The 27,720-nt window shown below is 46.1% G+C and overlaps 1 protein-coding gene and 1 long non-coding RNA gene across 4 annotated transcripts in view; both read left to right on the top strand.

Annotated features, from left to right (window-relative positions):
• LOC117898337 (homeobox protein homothorax) overlaps positions 1 to 20,025 on the top strand; it is a 110,310-nt gene extending 90,285 nt beyond the window's left edge. For 2 of the 3 annotated variants that reach the window (XM_034807661.1, XM_034807663.1), the window contains exons 11-14: positions 9,470 to 9,618; positions 16,289 to 16,365; positions 19,157 to 19,215; positions 19,435 to 20,025. In XM_034807661.1, the coding sequence (XP_034663552.1) occupies positions 9,470 to 9,618; positions 16,289 to 16,365; positions 19,157 to 19,215; positions 19,435 to 19,595 (446 nt within the window). In that variant the 3' untranslated portion in view covers positions 19,596 to 20,025. The remainder of the gene's footprint in view (positions 1 to 9,469; positions 9,619 to 16,288; positions 16,366 to 19,156; positions 19,216 to 19,434) is intronic. The other variant, XM_034807662.1, reaches the window with a different exon arrangement.
• A 201-nt stretch (positions 20,026 to 20,226) lies between these two features.
• LOC117898338 lies at positions 20,227 to 23,787 on the top strand. The gene is made up of 2 exons (XR_004649129.1): positions 20,227 to 23,040; positions 23,092 to 23,787. It is a non-coding gene; the product is annotated as an uncharacterized LOC117898338 (long non-coding RNA).
• The last annotated feature ends 3,933 nt before the right edge of the window (positions 23,788 to 27,720 follow it).

Raw genomic sequence — 27,720 nt, 5'->3', positions numbered from 1 at the left:
CGCTCTGCATCTCTCTTTCGCTCCTTTTATCTGGCTCTAAACTGAAAATTGTAGTGTTTGAGTTTGTGAGTTTGAGTTTGAGATGCGGCTTTCATTTAGCCCCTGACAGGACCCATAATTATAAACGAGCATAACCCATCATCAGTTCGGTTCAAGTCTGCTCGGATCCGTCCAGTTGAGTTCTGGCTGGGGAGAGTGAGCGTGAGCGTGAGGCCCGAGAGAACGAACAACTAAATGCCGGGGCATATAAATTTTCTGATTAAGAGCCATCTTATCATTATTATAGAGTGAGCGCACGCTCGGGCCCTGTGCCTGTGACGGTGCCTGTGCCTGTGCCAGGGCCAGGGCCTGCCCTGTGACTTTTGAATGGAGGGAATCGTTCGGGCTGGGGCTGGGGCATGCTATGATGGTATGGGGGCCATGGCTGGGGATGTGAAACAAAAAAAAGAAATACCAAAACCGAACACACTCACACATCCAGGGAGAGATATTTCAAAATGTAGCCGTGCGTGAGGAGTGCGGGTCGGTTGGTCGGCTCGGTTCGGTCGGGTCTCTCTGTGTGTGCTGTGTGCCCCTTTAAGGCATTATAGGATTTAGTTTTTGGGATTTCGATTTCTCACACACCCAGCAGCGAAAGAAGATTGGGCAAGAGGAAGAGCAAAGGGTAGGAGACGGGGACGGGGAAGAGAAATGTGTAGAACATATTGTTGCTGGGGTTTCGTTTCGTTTCATTTCGTTTCCGAAGATTTCCTGTGAAATACTTTAAGCCCAGGCATGCCCATGCCAGAACAGGAGGAGGCCTGTTTTTGACTCTTCTCTCGGTTCGGTTTTCAGTTTTCAGTTTTGGTTTCTGATTCAGATTCCGAGTTTCGCTTGTGCCTGTGTGTGTGTTGTGTTTTGGGTTAAACATACTTGAAATTCTTGTTTCAATTTGGTTGTTGCCGCTTAAGGGGGCCGGGGCCGGGGACGGGGCAGGGGGCCTCTGGATCTCCCTCTGCGAGTATATGTAATTTAATACGCTTTCAAAATTAAGAGAAAAATAAAAGAAATACATCCACACACTCGTATCGATCTGGCGTGGTAGGCACGAAAGGTCACAGCAAAAGATTCAAATTCGAAATTAGTGGATGGAACATAAATAACTACAGCAGCAGCGGCAAACATATCTTTACAAGCGGGCTCCGTTCTCTTCCCTCTTGATATTGGGACTCGAGCTGGAAATATTTCATTATTATTAGACAGTTGCCGAGCGGTCCCCCACTAGTCAGAGATTCATCTCGCATCCCATTCTCCATCTCTTCCATCTCCCATCGAATTTCTAGATTCTGTTGTTCATTTGGAGTCTCTGCTCTTTTTTATAATTTATGCCGTTTTTGTTCTGTTGTTATTTCACTTCATTTGCATATTCTAAAACTGAAAACGAATGCGGAACATTTTTTCTAGACTTTTTTTGTTGTAGTTTTCTATTTTGATGACTTTTCCTTCCCCGAGCCTTATTTTTCAAGTTAATAAACCATTTTGTTGGATGGTAAAAAGTGCGCTTTTTTTTTGCTCGCCCTCTCGCTGTCTCTTTCTGCGTGGTACCTCTCTGTCTGTCATATCTCTCCCTCGCTCGCTCACTCGTCTGCCTGACTTTTCCCCTCCAATATGGCCGACAAAGCTGCACAAAATGGGGTAACAGACACACAGAGAGAAGGAGCGAAAAACGTTTTTTGCACTTGGGCGCTGAAAGATTTTCACATGCACAGCGGAATTACCGGGAGGGGCTGTGGATGGGTGTGGGAGGGGGAGTGCAACATACAAAGTTTCGTTGTAGTCTTCGTGTTTCGTGACTGATGCGTTATAATTTCCATGCTGTTAAAAAAACATTTTCAGTGTGTTATTAAGAAAAAAATAAAATAAAAAAACAAAAATTGGAAAAAGAGAAGACTACCCAGGAAGCAGCAGAACGGGGAAGTAGTCAGGGGAAGTGCCAAGGGGCAGGAAGGAAGCTGAAGAGGAAGAGGAAGAAGCAGGGTAACATCCCCAAATGTCTGTCTGGGTTGCCGTTGGTGCTGTGGGGCCCGGCCCGCCTTGACTTTGCCGCGTTGTCTGCGGCGCGACTGCAATTTTGATGTCAAAAATCAACTGCAGACATTCCATTTTTTGTTGCCTGATTTTTTTCTGTTTTGTGGTTCGTTTGTTGTACGATAAACGAAATTACACGCTTATGAATTGCTTAATATCATGTATAAAATAATAAGAAAAAAATGAAGAGAAAATATACATCGAGTAGAGGCAAAGAAAAACAGCAGAAAGAGTCGGGACTGAAGGTATGGATCAGGGTACGAGCCAAGGCCCAAGTCAAATGGAGTCAGATTCAGCTCAAGTCAGTCACCTGTGGCCACCCCCCACTACTCCACCGCTCCAGCACTCCCCTGCTGCATGCAAGGTGTCAATGCGAGTGCATAAAGAATAATGAATCCGAGAGCCCAGAGCTGCAGCCCACTCCCGAAGCCTAACACTCCGCTGGGGAGAACACCCAAAAACAAATTAAACCCGCTGCCATTAATCTTCGGAGCTGTGAGCTGTGAGCTGCGAGACAAACCTCAGCCAATGGCAGAGACCCAACGACTCCCTTGGTGGCAGATCAGCTCAGAGCACAGAGACCTCAGAGCTCAGAGCTCACAGCTCACAGCTCAGACCTCAGTCCGAGGCTCAGTTTCAATCCCAGTCAGAGTCACAGTCGCAGTCGCAGTCAGAGTCGGAGTGGGGGCACATGCACATCCACATAATCAAGGTGAGATGCATTTCAACATGTCTCATAAATTCGAGCGGATTGAGCGCGAGGCGCACACCAAGCAAAAAGAGACAATCCTGTCCAGGCGGTATCTGCGGTGCCTGGCATTTGCATAAAGCTCCCTTATACATACAAACGGACAGACAGATATTATACACACTTACTTACTATGTGTACAAGTATGAACGATATACGAGTATGGTGGGTTTCTGTCTCTGTCTCTGTCTCTGTGTGTATCGCTCGAAAGAGGTTCATAAATTTGGCAAATTTGACAATTATGCGCATTAATAATAAATAAAATTGACAATAATTGAATTTGAATAATTTGATTTTGCATATATGTATGCGGAGGGAATGAGAGACGACTTGAGGCTGCGACTGCGACTTCGACTGGGGGCTACACATATGGCTAATCTGCATATAAGGCGGTTGCCTCCGACAGCTTTTTCTTTCTCTCCCTCTTAAGCCATGTTTTTGGTTTGACTTTTTTCTGTGGGTAGGCGTGAAAACATGTGTTGGCTCTTTTTTTCTGTATTGCTTGGCTTGGAATTTTAATAAACTTTTTGCAATTTGAGGCTGGAAAGCACAAAAAGTAAGCCTATTGAATGAATGGAACAGCTCCAGCTCCAGACATTGGCAGCAGCAGCAGCAGCATCAGCAGCCTGAGAACCAAAGTCGAGTCCCAGATCCAACGGGTCCAAGGCTGCTTCGGCCTCTCATGATCCAAGCGAACCGCAAAAATCCGTACGAAAATAATGAGGCATGAACATGTTGCAGCATCCCGCAGCAGCGGCAGCAACTACCAGCCACAGCTTTGCTTTGGCTTTTTTGTTATTTTTTTTTTTTTGTTTTGCAACATTATTATTATTTTTATTATTATTCTCATTTTTTTCCACCCGGTTGTTTGGTTGTTTGCCGGCCCAAAACAATGCAACAAGCCGACAATGATGATGCCCCGTTGGCCGTGGCCGTTGGCTGGCTTTTGCCTGGTTCGCCTGGTTTGCCGGGGCTCAAAATATTGCAGCGGATCACACAAATCCTCCATAAAAAGCGTCTCCATATGTACACGTACATATCGTATCAGTCTGGAGCGGGCGGGGGAGAGGGACAGCACGGGACGGGACGGGGCAAAGCCAAAAGCCAAAGCGGCTTTTGTGTTAATACTTCAAACTGTTTTTTGTGTGTGCTGCTGCACTCCAGCTCTCTCCTCTCCTCCCTTCTCATCCCTCCAACAAAAAAATGGCCACAAAAATTGCTATTGACTTTGGAGTCTGGTTGACCGAGCTGAGGTTGTTGTTGTTCTTATTGACTTGTTGCCGTTTTATGGCGTTGCGCGATTGGGTGATCCATCATCATTCTGTGGCCTCTGATAATTTGCAGTTTATTCATCCTGTTTCTGGGATTCGCACATGAAAATTGACCATCAAAATGGCACAGACTGGAGGGCTTTGCTCCTCCTCACTTGCAGTCAATAGATCATGCCAATTGGCCTCCCGATCAGAGCAGAGTTCAACGTGGCACATTATTCAATGTTTAATTAAGTCGCAACCGCGACACTCACACTCTGGCTAGAGCTTTATTAATTGGCCGATCATTTGTGTACTCGTGCACTCGCGCATAATTGTCAATGCTGATCCCGACTAAAGTTAGATTAATCGCAGATCTTTATCACTGCTGCTGGCCCACAGATTCAATTCAATTAAACGCGTCAAAGCCAACAAATGCAGGCACATAAATCATGGCCCGCTGGTCAGGCAGAGCTGGTGGCTAATAAGCGCGCCAACACCTTTGGAGGTCTCACTTTGGATACCGGCTCGAGTGTTTGCTGTTCAGTCAGCCACCCACTTGACAATCGCCAAGTTGTTGGTGTAGCTGATGATGATGACGCCCTTTTCTTCTTCAGCTTTCGTAAGCCATGTGTGTGGCTGCTGAAGTGCTCAACTTGGAGGCTCAGCTCAAGCGCAGCTTCTTTGCCTACACTTGAGCAGCGCCCAACACACACAACACGCAGTCAGCTGGCTCAAGTGTTTGCTGAGCTGCAGCTGAAGCTGAAGCTGATGCTGGGATGGGTCTTGGGCCTCTTGGAGCTCTTCGGTGACAAACGTTCACCCAACATTGCTGCTGCTGCTGCTGCTGCTGGAGTGGCCACCCAAGGCGTTTCTGGCTGATTTCTTTTGACATGTTTTGAATTCAATTACCGACCCGACCCCAAGTCGGCACACACAAGTCGCAATCTGCACGTACCAGCGCCGTGCCCCAATAGACAATTGCTGTTGTTCCTGCCCCGGCTGCTGTTTATTATCATTTAAAGCAGAACTCAATTAGTTGTTAGTCGGTCGACGGCCAGGCCCAGACCAGTGCCAGGCACCGGCAAAGCACTCGAGCACAGGGGCCGGTCCATGTGGATGAGCCTAAGCAGACTTCCGCCATGTTCTGTGGTGCCCGTACCCGGACCCCAACCCGGTTCGGTTCGGTGCGTTCCTATTGGAAAATGATTGACAGACGATTGGCATGGATTTGTATAAACAAATGCCTGATGCCGGGGCCCCTGAAAGACGCCTGGGCCAGGCGCAAAAACAGTTTGAAATGGGAAAAACTCACACTCGATGGAAAATGGAAAGTTTTCTTGGTGAGTGGCGGGGCAGGAGAGAGCCGAGCATTTGGCATTTTTCATTTTGTGGGGAAAAGTTTATTTAAAAACTAATTGAAAACTGCTCCGACTTCCCCCGGCCCTGCCCCCCTTCAAGTAGTTTCGAAATATTTTGCCACGCGAGAAGAGTGGGGAAAACATTCTCTATTTCCATTTCATTCTCTCTGTTTGTTTCTTGTACATATGTACATTGGAAAAGCAATTTGTTTGTTTTTGCTGTCCGGAAAGTGCATTTTGTTATTGAATTTAATGCAGAATCTGCAGATATTTATTTGTGTACATTTATTCCTCGAATTCCACATAAAAAACAAACATTTTGCTACCTAATTGAAGTCCAAGAGGATTTCGCAGGAGTTCCCTTTTGGTTTTGCTCCACAGAAATCTTAATCAATCGAGGAACTTGCCTCAACCTCCGCTCTCTTCCCCAAACATTTTGGGGTTTTGTCAGCTGTACTCTATAATTGCATTCCCTTGGAAAAAGTAGGAAGGGAGGGAGAGGGAGAGGGAGGCCAAGGAAAAGCCAGCAGGAAACTAAAAATGTTTTGTATGTCCGTATAAAGGAAAAATCGCAAAATTTACTGCAAATTGGAATTTTGCGCAATTGTAGAAGGCAACAAAAAAATATAACAGAGAAAAAAGAGAAGGAAAAAGGGAGTACAGAGAACAAACATGAAAATGTGGCAAGCAGAGCACAGAGTCCACCAACAACTGTGGAAACTATTTTCTTGCAACAATACCGACAAACACACACACACACACACACAGATACACAGAAACACAGACACACATGTCTGTCTGTCTGGCTCTGAAATGGCGTCTTTGGTTCCTGCATCCTTCGTCCTTTAAGCCAATAATAAATAAAAATGCTTGCCACAAGAAGCAGCCCCGCCGCCCACGATAGAAATGGCAACGAAAATTGCGACGGCATCAAATTTATTTCCCACTCCCCTCGGCCCGCACTTGCACCCTCCATCCATCCAAGAAACAGCAGCAACAACTTATTGGGAATCGAGGGGGGAGGCGGCCAGAATCGGAGCCAGAAGCTGGTAGCTGGCGGCTGGCAGCTGGGGGGAGCTCGAGTTGGGCCCCCATAAAGTCGACAAAGTTATAGTGGAAATTAATTAAGTTTTGCGCTGCGCTTAACAATTCAATTAAAAGAAAAATGCAAGCGGCTTTATCGTCTCGCACAGCCCGTGCAGCGGGTACAGCGAAAAGCACTTTGGAAAAAGCTTCAAACCCGAATCCCAAACCCATCCCCAGGCACTTGGCGGCGGCGGCAGTGGCGGCAACCCCAGATACGCACCGATCCTCTGCGGACATTGGGCCTCCGTCCTACTAATCTCCCTGTTACACGAGTGCGCCGCTCAAGTGGCACAAGTGCTTTTGCACATCGTTATTATAACAATAATAAGCAGCAGTCGCGGGGCTATCGAGGGGCGGTGGCGGAGGGCTATCGGGACGAAGATGCGGCTCTTGCCAAAGATTAATTGTGTTTGGGTCTGGAAATGGAAATGGGAGCACACACCACACCGAAATCCAAACCAATCCAAACCAAAAAAACAACAAAAAAACGCACACAGAAATTACTTCGAAATGCTGAAAGTGAGGAGAGACGAAAGACGAGAGGCGGGGCGGCAAGGCAAGGCAAGGCGCGGCGCATCGAGAGTCGTCGGCGTAAAGTGCAATCCACTTGAAGGAATTTACATATCACCAGCAGATACCGGGGCTGGCTCTTGCACCAGTCCCAGTCGCAGTCTCAGTCTCAGTCCCAGTCCATGGCATCCCATGCCCATCTTCAGTTGCAGTCGCAGTCGCAGTCGCAGTCGATGCCCCAACTCCATTTGCAACTCCATCTCCTGACCATGTTGCAGGCAAATGCATTAATCAATTTCATGTTTTCTTAAGCGCGCGCCCGTCGCGATTTGAGTGCCACAGTCCGTGGCCTCCTCCGTGGCCTCCTCCCCACTCGCCTCGTCTCTGGAGCCTCGTCTCCGCTTTCCGTACGAATGGAATAATCAATTTCGAGGATCATAAACAACTTTTAATGAAGTTGTTAAGTGCCAGCAGCTAGTTGCTCAATGCGTTGTTGGCCCGGCTAAAGTGCAGCTCACAGAAAGAGACAGAGAGAGCGAGAGAGAGCGCAGCACAGAGAGTTCTGCCACTCTCCGTAATGGACTCCTCCGCCTGCTCGGGTTCGCTCTCCGATTTGGCCAGATTCGGTTGGTCATTCAGCTCCCATCTCATTGGGGGCGACGCATTTCCATAATTGCTAAATTATGCAAGCCCAGAGAGCGGAGCGGTGTGGAGCGAGTGAGGCGCTAGAAAGGGTCCAACAAGTGATTGTTTTGGGAACTTCTTTTGTTTGGCCTTTTCTTTTTTTTCGGGTGTTTCTGGTAAATTAATTTTACAACTTTTAATGCAATGCGCTTTTTTCTAGGGTTTTCCGGTGGTGGGGTCCACTGATTTGGTTAGTGGCTCTGTTACGGGTCAAATATGAGAATTCTTTCCCCCCAACCCGAACTTGTTCAAGAGGGTATCCAGTGTGCTGCTCTTTATCGTTGAATGTTCTTCTGGCTTGTGTTTGGTTGTGTTTTATTTTTTTATTTGGTATGCCCAACATCAGCTTTTGGTTTATGGTATGTTTAGAAAATCATGCACACCCCTCCACCCCGCCCCGACTGTCCGATCGAATGAGCGAACGTCTCCATCGGCGACTAAATTAATCAAAACGAACTTCCGGTTTACGCAAAATGGCGTGAAGTCTGCCACCAGGTCCGTCCGTCCGTGTTTGCGTCTGTGGCAGTCCGATTGTGTGTTTGTGCTGCTACTGTGCACATACTTTTCGTTCAGAGTGTGAAAATTAATGAATGAGTTAACTGAAAAATTAATGAAAAGCAGCCAAAGTGAAGGTGGAGCGAAAGCAAATGCCAAAGGTGTTGTGCAAAAGATAAAGCATGGAAAATTTATGAACCACTCAAGGAACACCAGGTCCGAACCGAACCGAAGCGATCTAAGAAGGAAATGGCAGTGGCAGTGGCTGGCCTTATGGCTGCTACCAAGTTGGACACTCACTCATAGGCGACGCACCATGTTTGGTGTTGGGAAATATTTGTTTTGGCCCGAAATCTGATGAGGCTGATGATGATCATGGGCGATGACGATGGCGATGGTGATGATGATGGGGATGGAATGCAGACCAAGGGTATGCCGAGGAGCGTGAAATTATGCAATCTCTGAGCACAGATAGGCTGGGGTGGGAGCGGGAGCGCGTTCGGGCTCGGGCTCGGGTCTCTGGTTTATTTTGTTTGCATTTGCGCAGCGATTTGGGCTTCCTGTTTGAGAAACATTTGAGTTACTTAAGTGTAACTAAAACTTTAGGTAAACACACAAATAACATACTTAATATTAAACAAAAATATACAAAATCCAAAATGAGATCTAGTGCTGATGATGATGATGATGATGAGAGGGAAAACAAAGACCGAAAGCGGAAATGCTCGGGTAGTAGTGGTGGGAGTATTAGAAGGGAAAGGCATTTGGCCAAGGCAAACAAAAGATAAAAGCCTGGAAAATTTAAATTAACCAAAAATTATGCACGAACATTACCAAAGCAGCTTCAGCATCAGCTCCAGTAGCAGCAGTCCCCAAACAGCCAACAGCCAACAGCCAACAGCCGACCCCTGACAAATATTAATTTTGTTTCTAAACAAGACCAAGAGCAAGTCAGAGGCAGAGACTGACTCTAAGGCCAGAGAGATCCAGTGCGGTGACCTGCAGTGTCTTGAACGGCAGCCACAAACAATGTCATCCATATGATTATCGTTATGGCTAGTAAAGTAATTTTATGCCCACTTGACAAACAGCCATAAACCAGCAGAGCAAACAACAACAGAGCAGAGACTTGTCCTCCGCCCATGGATGCTGAGGCAGAGTGTGGAACTGGGACAACATTGACATAGGCATAGGCATAGAACACATAGAACACATCCGAGCGCGCAGTGTACTCATCTTCTTCCAAATTCTTCTTCCCTTTTTTCCAGGTGACGCCAGCAACGCCAGCATAGGAAGTGGCGAGGGCACCGGCGAGGAGGACGACGACTCGAGCGGCAAAAAGAACCAAAAGAAACGTGGCATTTTCCCAAAAGTAGCAACCAACATATTGAGAGCGTGGCTGTTTCAGCATTTAACGGTGAGTCCAAAAACTACAGCCCCCACCCCCAGATTCCGGCCAATGGGGCGCACACACGTCAGAGATGTTATCGGGATCTCCACGGGAATCTCTGACTGGCTGCCTAGGCAGTGGCCTAGCCCCACCCCTCAGCCGCAGAGCACTGCTGCTGCTGCCGCTCCAACTGATAAGCGCGGGAGAGGGAGGGCTCCACTTCGTAGTTAGTGGGTATTTTTTCTGTGTTCCGTGGCGTGGCAGGTTGATAAGATTACCTTACCTCATGGGCGTGGGGCTCCCTCCCAATGAATGGCTTGCGTCAATGGGGTGCACGATGATGTAAACGATAGCACGGCGAGGCGAGGCGCCATTGGAACCCTGATTATATGGCCATTAGGGTGGGAAATGCAAACAAGAGTGTGTGGTGGTCCGCATGGGAGGGCAACCACTTGGCAAACCTCAACTGCGTGACTCAATCGAAGTCCTTATCCGCAGTCCATTCACTCTAAGACCCTGGCATCCCATTTGTACCCAATACCCTTTGAATACCCTTTGAAAGCAGCTTCTTTGCTCGGTCATCGCGTCCAATTAGATTTCCATTTGGGGCCATCAAAGAGCTTGGCTAAACGGCCTCGGCCCCTGTCCTGAATGCGGCACTAAAAGTAAATTGCCAGAGGCAAAAACTATTCAAACTGCAGTTCAAAGTTGCTTCGGAGATCTGCCTAGCGGAAGTCCAGTCGAGTCCAATCCAACGGATGTGTAATACAAATAAACAGATTTGTTATGCGCCACTTTATGTTAAGCAGAACGACTCAGGAACATCCTTTGAGGGGAGCACACAAAAAAAGGATGCCAAGGTACACCGAAGGGTTGACTTGACCGAACGAAGGGAAAAACAAAACTATAAGATTTTATGCTCGTCGGTCAAGGAAGTTCAAACTACGCTCCTTTGCCATTAGCTGCTGGAAGCTGGGGGACTTTTTCTTTGCGTACTTGGGCAGTATCTGTGGCTGCGGCTGCTGCGTATGTAAAATGATAAAAATCTTAATGGAATTTTGTAAATGTGTGTGGCCAAAGCTAACGACCAGCAAGCGGCGCTGACCAACGCCCAGACCCTGTCCAGACACTGGCTAGAGGAGAGCGATAAGCAAGCAAATCGGAAATTAAAGTTGAGTCTGCCCCGCACAGGAGCAAGCCAAGTTAGCACAGTTTAAAATGGTGGCACGACATCCACCCCTCCTGGCAAGGGAAAGCAAAGGAAAGCAGCGGAAGCGGCATTAGCCCAGCACAACCACCCACACACCCCACCCTCACCCTTCCCCCTGCCCCCTTAGCTGACATTGATGAATTGCCGTTTAAATCGGCGCATCACTCATGTTTGCCCGGCGGCAGCGTCTCGACTTTCCCAGCCTCGGCAGACGACGGGTGGCGGGCGAAGGGCGACGGGCGACAAGCGACTGTTGTCGGGCCTGCATATCCTTGACTGATTCCGTTGTCCCCGGCTTAATGCCATTAACAGTTTTTCAACGCATTAGGGAAATTGTTTTCTTTCCTTTTCTTTGCCTCTCTGTGTGCCTTTTTTCTCGACATGCGTTTGAAACTTTAATTTCGTATTCAAAGACTTCGATTTGAGATAATGCAATGTTTTGGCAATTTGATTTATCACCCAAAATCCTCTATAACACTTTATTGCATGTAGGAATGAGCGGAGAGGGGAGTGTCTGTTCAATTGAAATAATTAACAAGTGTATTGCGAGGCGGCCATGACGGATATGTGTCGGCAAATGGCGACGATGTCGTCAAGAAACCAAACCCCCAGTGCAAAGAGCCCAGAGCCCAGACTCAGACCCAGACCGAGTCATCGTATACCCCTAATAAGACCGCAACGACGACGACAACGACGACTCCAATGATGGTGCTAATGAAGTGCATGCCAGTGTGGCAGGGTGACAGGGAGGGGAACTGCAACTTGCGGCTGGGTTAAGCGCAGCGGCAGCGGCGGCGGCGGCGACTGGCCAACCAAAAAACAAAAGGCAGCCAGACAGCGGCAGCATTGAGGGCAATGCTTGGTTGCTTATTGCTGATTGCTGTTGTTGCTGCTGTTGCTGTTGTTGCAAGTGTTGTTGCCATAATTATGGCAGGCGCGCGAATATTTTGTTTACATTTGGCGCGCATTGCAGACAGGCAACAACAACAGCACTTGCAACCAAGGCAACGGACGACAGCAACACCAACGGGCAAACACCACAGAAAGAAAGAAAGAAACAACAAAAAAGTTTAATTTTCGCGTGCTCCGCCTACTCGAACAGAGCCAGCCACATGTGTCCATGTGCCCATATGCCCCAGGTCGGTCCGTTCTCATTCCCGTTTCACATTCTCCTGCCGCTGCCCCTGTTCCTGCCCCTGCCCCTGCCACTCTGCCACTACATGCAATTTTCTTCCGGCCTTCGCTGTTGTCTGGCTCCGTTTTGGGCCTACGTTTTGCTGGCAACCGTTGCCGTTGCTGTTGCTGTTGCCGTTGCAACCCCCGAAAAAAAGACTGCGCAGAGTGCGAAATGTTAAGCCATGGCAAAAATGGCAAAGGAAGCCATAGTGCGAGAAATGAGGTGGTTGTTGAGCGAGTGGAGAGGGGAGGGGCACTGTATGTAGGTGCAGCAGCAGCAGCGGTGAAAGAGTTGCATTGTTGTCAGCGAGTCATGTTGCAACGGCGCTTAGTGTGTGGCATATTTACGGTGGCGGCACAAGTCGAAGTCGCGATGCGCTACAAGAGAATGTGGAAATAGAAGAGGAGAAATAACTTCTAAGGAATAAAAAATATAATTCTAAATATTTCCGATCTTCAATGAAACTTTTCCCACTTTCTAGATGGCATAGGGAACATTCCGAAAGCAGCAATCCATCAGGCACAAGTTATTGCTGTCCCTCTGCCTACCCCCTGCAGCACTTTCCAATTAGACAGGAAGAACAACTATCCAAGTCATCTCTTGCATAAGAGAACGGAGGAGTCCGCACAGGAACCTTTGACTGTTCCTTGACCCCTGCTCGGCTCGAGTCGCGGTTCACGACCTGCTGCCAAGCGTAGGGCATCTTCATAACTTAATGCCCCGCTCCGTGTGGCTCTTGCAAATTATTATGATTCTCTCTGCCGCTTTTTTCTTTTTTTTCTGCCACATGTTGAGGTTGTGGGGCTGTGGACAACATTGCGATTAGTGCCTCTGTCCCGCTCTGGCAGCCTGCTGCTCCCCCGTCCCCTGGGGGCACACAGGGCGCCGAGTGGAAGGGGGGCAAGAGTGCCAGAGTGGAAGAGAAACACTCATTTGGCTTTGTTTAGACATGCAGTGCAACGGAAAAAATCTTCATAATGGCCAACAGCGGAGGCCGTCGCCTTCTTCGTTGTGGCAAATGCAATTTTCACGTTGCGCCGCCAACGCCGCCGCCGTTGCAATTTGCTGTTGTTGTTGCTTGTTGTTGTTGGTGTTGCTTGTTTCACAAATGGCGTCGCATTTGGCGTTGTTAATGGCGTCGGCATCGCTGGCATCGCTGGTCTGGTCTGGTCTCACTGGCTCTGGCTTTGGCTCTGTGGCTCTGCGGCCCTGGCTGTACGTGTGTGCATTACCGAGCCGGGGCCAGCCTCGACTTCTTGGGCTTGTTTTGCCATGTGTCACAGCGCTGCAGTCATGTTGACATCATTGGGCCTGGGCCTGGGCCTAGGGGGAGCCTCCGCCTCTGTCTCTGCCACTTGTCTGCAGGGGGAAAGGAGTCCACACAGCACTCGGCCTACCCCGCTCTCTTTCTCGCCCTCTCCGCCAGTGTGTATGTGCGATGATTGTTTTAAATTCATTTGCCAAGTTTAAATAAACACACAACAAAGTGAAAATATGCATGTTGGAAAAAGTGGAGCGAGTTAAGTTGCCACATAGACAAGAGAGACAGCAAAGACAGCAGAAATCAGAGGCAGAGTGGCAGACGAGGAGGCAGCGAGGAGAGGAGGCCAACGAGGCGGCTAGGGACTGGGACTGGGGACTGGGGCTGGGGCGACATGGCAAAAGCAACTTAAAGGCGTGACAGTAATTAATTATTTTGTCGTATGGTAAATTAATAAACCAAATGGACTTTGTTTCTACTTGACATGTTATGCACTCACCAGGCTAGTGTGCGCCGTGCATCGGTGTGTGTAGCTGTGTGTGTGCAGTTTGCTTTTTGTGTGTTTGTGTGCAAAATGCATAATTGCTTTCATTAGTCTAATTGGTGCAACAAAGTGGAGTCCGAAAGAAAAACGCTTAAAGAGATATTCTGGGGTAAAAAGTGCTAAGCTCTGGGGATATATCTGGGTTGCTGTTGCCTTTGCTGTTGGTGTAGGCGTGGAATTGAAAGCTTTTGCAAATTAAATGCATTTTATTCAGATCCGTAAAGAGTCGAAGAAGTCAACGAACTTGAACTTGGGTGTAGAGCAACTGCAGCAGTGCTAAATATACATTTATTGTGCGTAAGTGTAGGACAAAACTGGCAACTAATTTTGTGATTATTAAGCCATCTAGCCGGCAGGTTTGTGTAGATGTTCTTTACTCTTTCTTAAACCATCTCAAACCACAATGATCTCATCGTGCATTTGCCCTGTCACTGGCAGCTGTCTTGGCTGTTGGCTTTTGTTGTCCGCAATATCAAATCAATAACCAGGCAGCTCCTGCTCCAGCTGCAGCTCCCCCTGCAGGAAGCATCTCTGCAAATAGATGTGCGCCACAAAGTATGCTATAAATTCCATTTTAATTTACCTGCATGTAATTTATGCCTTCTGACTTCTTAGAGACATTTTACGGGTCCGTACGGAGTGTACGTAGTATCTACTGTGTGGGAGGTGCACAGCCAAATGCAGCAGCAGCCATAACAGTGGAAGGAGAAACATTGCCATTGGCATGTCCATTGTATTTACATGGCTTCTACGTTTATTTGTCAATACGCAAATTTCATATAGTTTTGGTATTTGCTGTTGGCCAGAGTGTGTTTGTGTGTGTGTGTGTGTGCGGGCGTGGCCGAGGAGGAGGGATGGATGGCGTGGCCTCGACCTGGCCAAGACAGCAAACAAATATTGCTGCCGGGGCAGCAGGACACAAGACACAAGACAACACAACGAGCGAGCGGAGCGACATTGGCAGGAGCAACAAGACAACACGTAAAATTTATTAAACACAAACAATAAGGCAAATGCATTTAAGGAGCAGCCAAACAGGCCAAGCCTTCGGAGGTGTGGAGGAGTGTGTGGTCAGGGCAGGACTACAACGGCTACTAAATTGCATTACAGACAGGCAGGAAATGCTGGGACACACACACACACGCACACAGCAAGCGGTAGAGACAGACAGACAGACGAAGACAGCCGACACAGACAAGGATGTGCAGCGTTGCACATTTCGATTGGAATTGCTGGCGACTCTCCATACTACATGCCACATGCCACATGCAATTCCAGCATCCAATGCATGAGGACAGTTCATATATTTTCTGGGGCCAAGACATAAAATCGTAAATTTCCAAACAATTTCTTAGCTGAGCAGCAAATTGCATTTGCAGACAAACCTTCTCCCTTTCCATCCCATCCTGTACAGAGCCAGAGCCTGGCCTCTATAGAATCACAATTATCGTTTGAGCACTCCACTTCGGCAGTGACGAGTGCCAAAAGCTGAAGCGACGCCCACAGCTGCCGGAAACGTTGCGGCAATCAAGGGTTAATACAAAGGACCCAGAGGCAGGGAGAGAACTCAGACAGAGTCGGAGTCGGAGCACGCGCAAAGCGATGTCCCGATTCGAGGGCGAAACAAAGCCAAACCGTTTGACAGCAACTTCCGCCAGAGATCCTTAGAAATTCTGACAGCAGCCAGGTGCCGGTGAATGCGTTCCTTTGCCTGTTTTGCCTGTGGCCCCGCGGAAACAATCATTATATTAGTAGGTACAGTAGTAGGTACAGTGAATTTGTGTTGCGATCGGAATCGTTGAATCAACAGAAAGTGCACAGCACAGGGCCAACAACAAAGCAAATAAAACAAATTGTAATAAGCGCCAGCCCCCGGAGAAACGATTAGATTAGCTGCTCCACACAGCTCCACACACACAGAGAGAGGGGGGAAGGGAAAGGGAAGCACTTTCACTGGGTTCTGTTTTTGGATTGTTTGCACACTGACGCCACTGTGTCGGCGGGTCGACTGCAAGATTTATGGGGAAGTAGCCCCTGTCATAGAAGCAGTTCCAGTCCCAGTCTCAGTCCCAGTCCCAGGCAGTCCTCCTCATGGCCTTTGTTTGCCCATTTGGCGCTAGACACGCGTACGCACTGCAGTGCCCAGGCAGCCCGGGCAGCGGGCAGCAAATTGAGGACATTTTGAGTGGCACTGCTGATAAGAAGTGCACTCTCGTCTGATAAACAAAACGACAAAAAAACAGCCCACAAATACACTCTCTTGTGCAGCATTTCAAGTGCAACGCTGGGCCCGGGGTGACAGGTTCCCATTTGTTTTTATTGCCACTGCTTGCTGGAAATGATTGATCGATTCTCCGCCCTCTCCGCCTCTGATAGATATATTGTAAATTTTGGCCTGTTACTGTATGCCCCCAACCCTCCACAACAGGCAGTGGAGTAAACATAATTTTTATTTAATTATGGATTATTTATTAAATGCTTTTCTTTGTGTTGCTCTGTTTTCAGCATCCCTACCCATCCGAGGACCAGAAGAAACAATTGGCCCAGGACACAGGCCTAACGATACTGCAAGTGAATAATTGGTAAGTTATGAATGAAGATAAAGATAAAGATAAAGACGTAGATTTAGATCGAGATCATCTTATCTGCCAGAGACAGAGATCATAATCAACAGAGCAAAATGCAAATGCAGGCCATTACTTACCCGCTTTATGCTCGCTCTGGGGCTCTAAACCCAAAACCAGAGCACAAACAGAGTGGATGAGGCAGCCGCCACGGCAGCCCACGCCAAGCAAATAGAGTTGAGAGTGGTAAAGGCAAAGCAAAGGCAAAGTCAACCTGCCACAGAGGCCGGAGAGGTGAAAAGAATGTGGCAAACAAAATTATGGGCCTTGTTACCTTGGACAGCCCCATAAGCAACGGAACAGGAGACAAACGGACAAACAGACAGACAGTTGGATGGAGACTGAAAGCCAAATCCTAGGGAGATCCAGAGGTGCATTAGGCTTGAGGCAGAGACAAAGAAAGAGATATAGAGAGATGGAGAGCAGCAGCAGAAGCAGCAGCAGCAGCAGCTTGGAGGCAACTTCATCAAATTTTACACATTATGCGACATGCTGCAGAACTTGACACGGTGCCACAGCCAATGCAGAAGGAGACAAGACAAGTCTGCCTAAGCTGCCTCATGCAGTTGCAAATACGAAAGAAGTTCTGCCAGCTGGGGGAGAGGGGAAAGGGACTACCACAGAAAGCTGGAGAGCAAGTTAAAAGCGTTTGCTGAATCTTTTATGCAGCTGGCTTTGGCCCGGCTCCGATGTGCCCCGGAATGCTTTTAAGCTGGGACAGGCCATAATAAAATCTAGCGAAAAATGTGTGAGAGCTTTATCCGGAGAGAAAGAGAGAGTAAGAGAGAGAGGGAGCAGGGATTGAACCGAGTTGGGGTTACCAGAGGCGAGCAGGCAGGCAGGCACTCAGCTCAATTAAATTGAATTTCGCGCTCACTGAAGCACACTGCAAATTAACAAATAGTAGCAAGGACCTGGCCAGGACCCCATTCTATTCTTTCCTGCGCTGTCCCGTCCTGTCCTGTCCTGCCCGTTTCGCTTAGGCACGCAACACTGCGTAGCGAGATGGCTGCAGGATGGAGGTAGAGGATGGCCATGGAAAAAAAAGAAAAACCTAAGCAGAAAATAGCGAAATAAAATGTTGACACTTTTGGTTATTTATGGGCTAACGGACGACACCTTTGCAGGGGGTTGGGCGGGGAAAAGAAAGCCGAGCAAAGCCCGCCCAAAGAAGGCTGGCAGGACTCTAATCCTCGGGGAATATCCAAGGGCCGTCTGCGTATCTCCCTCTAAATGTGTATTTATTTTGCGCAATTTGAGGCAAGCCAAGCAACATCGAGGCTTGGGGGGAGACAGAAAGACAGACAGACAGAAACACTGCATAAGAAGGAGCAATTCAAATGACCAGCGCACAGAGGAGAGTTGGAGTTGGAGTTGGATATGGAAATGGTACAGAGATGGAGGAAAAGTCCATTAACACCCAATAAGATGGCAGAGTAAGGCCAAGCGACGGCCCAAGGAACTTTGGTAATCGAAAAAGTTTCGCTTTTTTCCTTCGCCTTCGCAGTGGCCAAGTTTTAAATATTAACGCTTAGTTACTCGTACAGCTGCAGAAAAAGCAAAAGCAAAGTTATAATTATGGCCTAAGTACATAAATAACTCTGCAAATGTTCACTTACCGAATGTCCCACCCACTCCGACTGCCATCATTATTAACTAGAAGTTAGTCTCTCTCTCCATCTGTATCTGGTGTCTGTATCTGTGTCTTTACGGGTATCTGTATCGGTCTTTCTCGAACTCTTCTGCAATCAGTCCAATCAACTGCCAGGGCCAGCGGCCAAATCGATTTGCAGCTTACAAGCCCCGCATCTTCTGTCGTTACTGCTGCTGCATCTTCTTCAACAACAAAAAATAAAGAAAATATGTTTATATGTTTGTAAGGCAACGGAACTCAATTCCATTTTGTCGTTTTGATAAACGATTTCAGGGCGTTGCAACAATTTCCGCCCTAAAATGAGCAGAGCAGCAGAACACAGCAGAAATCAACTGCAAATTGAAAAGTCCAAAGTTGGCGAGGAGCGGAGGGGAGTGGCAGAAGATTTCGTTTAAGAGGAGTCAGTCGAGGAGTGCATTCACCTTCCCGCTAACTGTTCCAGCAACTGTTTGAGCCGCTGTTCTTTTCGGCTAATGCGAGTATTTGTATTTGTATCTGTATCTGTATCATCTCTCTGTCTCTCGGCTGGCCTTGTACTCGCATCTGTAACCGATGCGTCTGGTGTGTGTTTTCCGTTTGTTGTTTTTTTCTCCCAATGTTTTGCTGTTTGCTGGATGGTTTTTTGTGGCGGGTACATCGTCAGAGCCAAGTAGTGACTGTCACTCCGGTGGCGGCTTTTTGCTTTAATCATTTTCCTCTTTTTCTGTGTCGCCGTTGATCCTTCACGCAGTAGCTGGATCAACTGCTTATTATTTCTTATTGCATTTATTAAACGACAATCATAACCAGAGTCGGCATGGCCCATTGATCTGGTCAGAGCCGAGAGCACAGAGCCTGGCCTGGTCGTGCCAAGTCAACAAAAAGTGTGACTCTGGTGGAGATTTGGTTTGGTTTATGGCTAAGTTGGGCACATAAAGCAGCCATCCCGCAAATCCCAGCCAATTCATGCATAATTCATACCCTCCAGCTTTGGGTCGGTCTGTCTCCAACAGCAGCAACGATTCGGATTCCATTTCCGACTCTATCTTGTTTTCGATTTTGGTCTGTTTAATTAACGAATGAAACTAACTCTCAACTTCTTTGCTCCACTTACAGGTTCATCAATGCGCGGCGAAGAATTGTCCAGCCGATGATCGATCAATCGAATCGAGCAGGTAACTATCGTTCTGAACTCTCGAAAAATATCCATAACTATGAAATGGCGCTGATTTAATTAGGAATTAAGAGCGGAGAGCTGATCCACTTCAGCTGAAACTGGAGGGGCATTCAGCTCTCCTTCTTTCGCAATCCTTTCGACCGCAATTTCTAATTATGCGCATTTTTTTCTCTTCTCTTTCCTCCCACTCTCTGCTCCGACGATCACTGACCCACAGTCTATACACCGCATCCAGGTCCCTCCGGCTACGGGCACGACGCCATGGGCTACATGATGGACAGCCAGGCGCATATGATGCACCGTCCGCCCGGCGATCCCGGCTTCCATCAGGGCTACCCGCACTACCCGCCCGCCGAGTACTACGGCCAGCACTTGTAATGCAGCGGCCAGCCGACACCGGCGGTCGGACAGGCAGCAGCGGCGGCTGAGCCAATAGCTGCATTCGAGCAGCTGGCCGACAGCGAAAAAGCCAAAATCATAGCTTAAATTTACTACTACCCAGCGGAACGGAGAGCGGAACGGATCATCAGGAGCAGCAGGACATGGAACAGGAGCCGGAGCAGGAGCAGGAGAGGACCCCGGAATGGACATGGATCATTCCGATCCCATCCCTGAACCCAGCAAACCAGCAAACCGAGTGGCAATATCAGTCAAGTTATAGGAAAAGCAACAAAATACAAAAAAGCAAAGAACAAGCGTAGTAAAATCTTAAAAATGATATTCGCAGCAGCAACACCACAAGCAGACATCAGAAGCAACACCAGAACTACAATTTAAAAACAAGAAACTATTTGTGTATACCTTAAAAGAAAAAGAAATGAAAGAAACAAAAAACACATAAATAACGCAGCAGAAAAGCAAAGGAGGAAGAGATATTTATGCATAAACAAAATGGAACGCTTAGCTATAAGTTAAATAAACAAAATGAAAGCCAGAACCCACACAGAAACACAAAACTATACATACACACACCCAGAACTCACACACACAGCCACAACAATTTGAAATGCAAATTTTTTAGGTTCAAAATGCAGTTGAAACATTTTTATTAAAGCATGAATTTAGGCGCAGTCCGGAATGGAGCACACAGCACACAAGCAAACAAATTGAAAGCGATTTTGTTGTTTCATTTGAATTTGAGTAGACTTTAGTTTGAATTTAGTAAATGCCCCGCCTCAGCCCCGCACGAACCGCCACCAAAACCACCAGCAGACAATGCAGAAGAATCAGCACGAAATTTGATCAGTTTTGAATATACGTTACAGAAAAGTGAATTTGGATGAGCATATAATTTGTGGAATAGGAGAGATCGAGATCGAAAGTAAGAGAGAGTGGAGAATATTCTTTGCTAGTTTTTAATTTCTTTTTAGTTATGTAACGAGTCAGTTGTAGTAACGCTTTGTTTTCTATAGATACCCTCTACGCATATGTATATGTACATACAAAACAAACCGATAACTAACTATACATACGAGTATATATATATAAAGATACGATACGATACACCTAGAAGAACCCTGTCTATAGGCGATAGAACCCTACTGTATCCTACGTTTAGACGATTAATTTAAATAAATTGAATTGTTTTCTAATTTTACGCCTTGCAACACTTAAGTAAAAACGAAATGGAATTTAATTTTTACAAAAAAGAAAGAACGAGAGAAGAGAAGAGAGAGATGGCAGATAAACAACATAAATACATATGCTAGGAGAACCTTTGATTTGAATGGAATTTGTTTGAGATCATTTTCATTGTGTGCGGATTTTGTAGTATTATTTTCCAACTGAAGCACATGGACCGATTTGAATATATATATGTACCATATGTGTATGTATGGATTTTATGCAAGATACGACTAAAGCGATACAAATAATGGCATAGGCATATACATATGTAGCTCTGAATATGTATACGTAAATATTAATAATAAATTATGATTACGTTTACACTGTACTTTTATTTATGTATTCTAATTTGTATGCGTTAATCCTTAGTTAACTATTATTATTACATTTACTTAATTAATGATTTAAATTTAACTAATTCAAACAATGAGAGGAGGAACAAAGCATTGTACAAGCGAGGATTTATTGATGAAAACAAAATGCATATATGAGAAAATATTTGAAAAAATAACATTTTGTGTTTGTGTTTTTATTTGCTTTTGGTTTTCATTGGTTTGGTTTGCCACTTTGTTCATTTTACAGCGGGGCAAGGACTCTTATCATTTCGTTTGCGACACACTGAGGAGACCTTCTCCAAGAGAATGGAATCCTCTACCCCACACAAATATGATTTGTTTCTTTTTGGTGTAGTACACAATTGGATCACCGACACATGCTAAGGAACTGAATTGAATTTACATTGCTTGTGAATCTGATTAATCTTAAATGGTAACGAATATACGTAAATGCAGAGGGCAACAAATCGAAATTTAAGTAATTTATTTGAAATTTATTGAATATGAACGAAGAACCGATTGAGGAAGGTGTGGAAAAGCGAGTACCTTTTTTTTGGAAAAAAACAAAATTGAAAAAACAAAAGCGAATGATTGTTTGGCCTGCTCTTTGAATGAAACTCGAGCTTCTTTTGCATGGGAACCCATCATTTGTTTAGCACACTCACATCTAGGCACATTCATCCAACATCCAACTAATTATCACACTCGAAACAATCACTCAAAATGTATACGAACTTCTCTAAGAATCCCCAAAGAATGAAAATCTTTATGCGAATTTTTTGCACCTATCACGTGAAGCGATAAATTTATTTACAAAATTTGCTAAGCCGCAAAATCAGTAATTGAGAAACTGTAACAGCAATTGAAACATTTTCCCAATATACAACAGATCTATACGATACGATATACGAGTACTAGTACGCATCGCTAGTAATTTATTAGACTATACATATAAATATATAAAGAGTAGTTAAATAATCGACACAATTGACTTCAAAACGTTTAAACGCAAACTGTACAGAACGCCTTAAATGAGAAACCCAAAGTGGAAGCATTGAATGAATGAATGATGTATACGAGTCTACATAGAGAACATAAACCATAGATGCATAGCTATACAGTAACTAAATTTTAATAAATCTCGATTAGTATATATCTATACATATATCATACGCATTATCGCATAAGAAAACGAACCAAATGTAGTCGAACCAAAGGGAGGTGTGAACTTTCTCCGGACAGTCGCACCCTTGAGCTTTGGAGGGGAGTTGCGAGAGAGTCCCACACCTGAGCACTTCCAAGTATTTTGTATGAGCTTTTTGGTGTTTTCTACGTTCGACACTCAGGGTGAACTCTCTTCCTCTGCCCCTCTCCTGATCTCTATGGGTTAGTTCGAGAAAAACACATCGCTATTCTGGTTCGACAAAAGCTTGTAAATTGAATCACTTGTAGATGGATGGATAGTACGATTCATTTGGGGCGAATGCAATATGTAAGCGTGTGTGTGTGTCAAGTCAGTGTTGATTAATGTCAGGCCGATGTACGATTTATAATACGCATTGTATATGGAAACGAAACGAACTTGAAGAAGGCTTCTTATGTTTGAACTAATTTTTGTGTCAGAATTTAAATTAAAATGTGATTTTTCTCGAAACTTTAATGTATACGCCGTAAATATTATAAATATGATTATTAAGTGCTACAGCAACATTATTATTATTATTAAATGATTATTATAAACATAGTCGCTGCACTTACAAGTGTAATGTATGTAATAAATATTGTACATTTTTGACAATTCCCATTGAGAATACTCTGTAAATACTGCGCAACATTTGCATAGATCACCCCCTCCCACTTAAGTACATTATAAACTAACTTTAATGCTAATCTTAACCTAAGTCTAATGCTAGATCGTAAATGGCAGAAGAAGCGCAGCCGAGCAAATGCAACCCTGAGCATAGACTAAAAAATGCACAAGAAACCGAACGTAAAGAACGAACGAGACAACAATTTAAACTTAAAACTTACCCACGCGACAGCATCAGTAAACCCAGAAGAATGAAAGAGATAGGAACACGATCGAGAGAGCAAGCGAGCGAGCGAGCGAGAGCGAGAGCGTGCGCCTGATGCACCCAAGAGTTAGAAAGGGAGAGCTAGCTCTTTGGTGGCAGGCAAAAATATATAGTACATAAATCAATGGGAAAACAAACACAAGTTACGAAATAGAATCCGAAAATGCGTTGGAGTTGGAGTAAAAAATTATAAATATATTTATATGGAGAATTGAATTAAATAAATGTTTGTGCGTGTAAAAATTAACTTTAACTAAATTGCTAGACTTAAAGCCGGAATGAATTAAAGTAAATTATAATAAATATAATTATAAATATATTGAAAGGAAAGTATCATTAAATTAATTAACTAATTGAAGCTTCTATGTAAAGAAATAAAAACCAATTAACGAATTCCTGAACTTGTTGTATGAGATTGATGAATGGATGGACTTATGGATGGATGGATGCATGAGTGCTAGGGATATCTTTCTCTCTCTCTAGCGGAACCATAATCATGGTGGGGAGGAGCAACAAGAACGAAACAGAATACGAGAAAATATTGAACATCATTTTCAATTGTAATAAATTATGAAATAAAAGATTATGAAAACCAAATGCAAACTCTTTTCATATGAACGGGGGACCTCATTCTGCGTGGGAAACCCAGTCCCTGGTGTCCTGCACCCACTGACAACTGATATGGGTCCGGTCTCGCAATTTGCCAGCTGTCAGCCGGTCAATTCCTGCTTGACCCGCTGCTGACCGACCGTTCCGTTGCGTGGCCATATATCTCCGGTGCTCTCTCGACCAAAATAATTGAACTATAATTGCCTCGAAATGTTCGTGCTGAGCACGCTTCATCTGCTGGACTTCCGCTCGGGTTTCGTGATCGCTTACGACGGGCATTAGCCCGTCCTAAGTCCTCCTAAGTTGGTGTGAAGCGAATGCACTTCGCCAGCACTAACGCTCCATCTCCTGTGGCCTCTATGGGGGTTTGCCAATCGAGTGGCACCCAGCAGCAGCTGCGTAGATTTCCACGCACTCGGCCTGGCCCGAACAGACGCATGCTTGACCAAGAAATTCAATTAATATTAATTAGCCAAGGTGTCGGCTGGTTGGCTCGTTCTCCCGCTGGATCTCACGCTGTTGCTCCTCAACTCTGGCCGCAATACAGACAGACAGACAGATATACACGCACACACGGGCAAATGGAGTTTTAATCATTTTCCAAGTGTGAAAATTAGTTGCGTTTAAGTTGCCTATAATTAGTGGCCAGTCGGACAAACACCCATGAACACCCGCTCATTTGTGACACCCCCGCCTGCCTGGGGGCAGCCCCTTTGCCGTTCCCATCCTCCTGCCGCATCCCTCTGCTTTCCCTCATTTGGTCTGTCGGCAACTGTAATTACTTTTACGAGCTGTTTACAGCTGCTCCGAGTGGTCATTATGTGGTGGCATATAAAAATTTCTGCTGTCAATTTATGCAAATTTCTTATTTTTCCCACCAAAAAAAAATTGAAACAGAAAAAGTTTTGTAATTCTGCCCATAACATTCCGTGTGTCCACCTACACAAAGTTCCTTAAATTGTCTGCACAATTGGAGAGGACATGGGCATCCGGAATCCGGCCAATGCTTTACCCTCCTTGGCCTCCCTGTGGCTGTTGTTTTTAAAACTTTAATTTATTTTCATTGCGCATTTTGATGCTCGTAATTCGCTCGTTATTGTTGCCTCCGTGTACCCTGTACCCTGTACCCTCTACCCTATTCCCTGATGTTCCCCGTTGTTCACTGTGCTGTTTCGTGTTGTGTTCCTGGGCTATATAATGTCACGGTTGGTGTTGGCATCATTACTTTTGCCATTGTGCTGCCTCTCGCTTTGCATATGAATATGATTTGAGAGAGAGAGAAAACATTGTAAACTGCGCTTACAAAAGCCGCAGCCGTCACTGTTGCCTTCTGCCTCCTGCCCCCTGCCACATCCTCGTGCTCATCCCTTGGTGGCAGCCCGCCCTTGCCTTCGCCCTTTCGTGGTGGTTGCTATTTTAATTTCGAATTTTTTGCCCGACTTTGTTGCGCACTCTCCACTTTTATAATTTCAAAACAGATTAATGTTGCGCATATGTGACACCATTTTATGCGACGGGTTTATCTCCTTTATGGCATCATCATCAGCCCGAACATCATCGTCTAGGCAAGTGTGACTCGGTGCCGGGGATTCCGGGTGTATCCCGGGGTATTCAGTGGTATTCAGGGGGTATTCCGAGGGGTTCAGCGAGTTCAGCCAGGGTCTTAAGTGGGATCAGCCAGGCAGGCATTGGGTTAAATGCTCGGCCAGATCAAAGCAGGTGCGAGCGTATTATGAGCAATATCTGCCCAGAAGGGGGAGACTACATTCTGGCTTCGATTCGCAGGGAACAGGAATGGGTTAGATGTTTCATTGTGGCACAGGGGGATGGTGAGATATACTGCCTTAAAGGGTCAAAGGTTTCCCCCAAAAGTTAGCCAGAATCTATTTCTGTTTTCTTTGGGGTTTCCCCAGCAGCTTTAAGTCATGAATCTGAACCATAGCCTACAATGGATATGGATTTCTTTTGTTCCTTGGCTAATTTGGCATTCATTGGGCTCAGTTCTCCAGAGTTCCCATTCTGCTGCCCCGAGCCAAATCTATTTAGCAGCATTAGCCATTGTCTTTGGCATGTAATGTGATATGCAGCCATTCATTCGAGCTGCGTGTTTGACAATCCATTCATCCACTCAGTCATTCATTCACTCACTTATGGAGCAGCGGCTCCATTCATTCATCCGCTTCTACAATGGCCCCGGGGCTAGGAGATCGAGTCCGAGTCCGAGGCTCATTAATGCACTTTGCATAATCGCAAAATCATTCAGACGATGACGACAATGCCAGCGTCAGGCGGCAGACAAAGGCCATGGCTGGAGGAGATGCGAGATGTGGGTGTGGGTGTGGGTGTGGGTTTCGATGTGGGTGTGGATGTCAAATGGAGAGAAAGAGAGAGAGAGCCTGAATTGAAATGTTTTCGGATAATTTAAATGACTTAAATTATGTAAATTGTCGCCCCAGACAATGGCAAGCCAAGCCAAGGCAAGGCAAGCCGCGATGTTCTCTTGAAATGCATCTGCTGAATGGATCCATCCACAAGAAAAGGAAAGGAAAGGAAAGGGATGTGAGCGGTCTGGGCTGTGCCCGCACTAGATTCACTTACAAATTTAATTAAGCTCAATTGAAAGTAACACCATGGACGGTGGACGGTGGACGATGCCGTGCCACAGTCGCGGCTCTCCACACCATGCGGACGATGTGGCGACAATCCCAAACTTTGTTTTGACAATTGATTCAATGAAATATTTAGTGCACTGGACATTGCCCGCTGGATGCTGTTGTCTAGTGCCCGATGTCCACTGTCCCCTGTCCCCTGTCCAGTGTCCGCTGTGGCCGCGTGGGCAGACGTCGGACAGCTTCAATATGTCATGAGGCCGACTTTTGTCTCGATTAGCTTTACACTTTCATTTGGGAAGAGCGGCGGCATGTCGCGTGTGTTCCACATTCCTGGCCTGGCATAATTTCCCCAACTACGAGTACGAGTACGAGTATCTCACATCTGTATCCATATCTCTGCCAGTATCTGTCTGTATCTGTATCTGTATCTGTTGCTGCTGTCGCTGTCACTGTATCTGTTTCTGTTTCCGTGTCTGTGCTGATGTCTACATTTACATAATTGAATTTGTTTGCTTGATTGTCGAGCTGTCGATGGCTCGGCTCCGTGCGGGAGGCATCATCAAATTGACAATTGCTAGTTCCGGTCGTTTGCAGTTTGAAGTGCCATCGATGCTGGGCCAGAGACAGAAACAGACACAGATCCCGAGGCACAGGCAGAGGCAGAAACAGAATCAGCATCAGAGTCTCTGAAACAGAGCCCTCATCCGCAGCGAGCGCAAAAATCAACGCAATTTGTCAATAAAAATGTAACTCGAACAGATTGTGAAGTGTGCGAATGTGCTCGAAACAATCGGCGGGCATAAATTATAGTCCATATACGAGTAACCGAGTAAGCGAGTAAGCGTGGTGCGGTGCTGTGCTGTGGTGTGGTTGCTTTTGTGGCTGCCTCCAGTGGTTGCCTCTGTGGCAGCTTCAGCCAGCCTCGTTCTGCGGGCCCTCGTCGGCTGTCTGTTACTTTTGGCTGCGCTGGGCCCTGCTTGACTTTAATGCGTTTAATGATTTCCAATGCAGATTAAATGATCAGATTATGGTGTACTTCGGATTTTGAAGAGATCTTCTCCGTTTGAGTGACTGAAGTGTGCCTGCGGGCGCTTACTTTGTTGGAGTTTAGTCAGAGTTGAGCTGGGAACCAGCAGCTAGAGCTGGGGCACCCATTCCTGGACACATTAGAAATGATTTTCAATTATTTTCCATTATTAATTTATGCGTCTTTCATTTTGCTGGTCGTAGCTGCTTAGGGGAATTC

Source organism: Drosophila subobscura, chromosome O, assembly GCF_008121235.1.
Source record: "Drosophila subobscura isolate 14011-0131.10 chromosome O, UCBerk_Dsub_1.0, whole genome shotgun sequence".
Classification (NCBI taxonomy): domain Eukaryota; kingdom Metazoa; phylum Arthropoda; class Insecta; order Diptera; family Drosophilidae; genus Drosophila; species Drosophila subobscura.
Note: the sequence above shows the minus strand (reverse complement) of the source record. Positions and strands in the feature narration are given on the sequence as shown.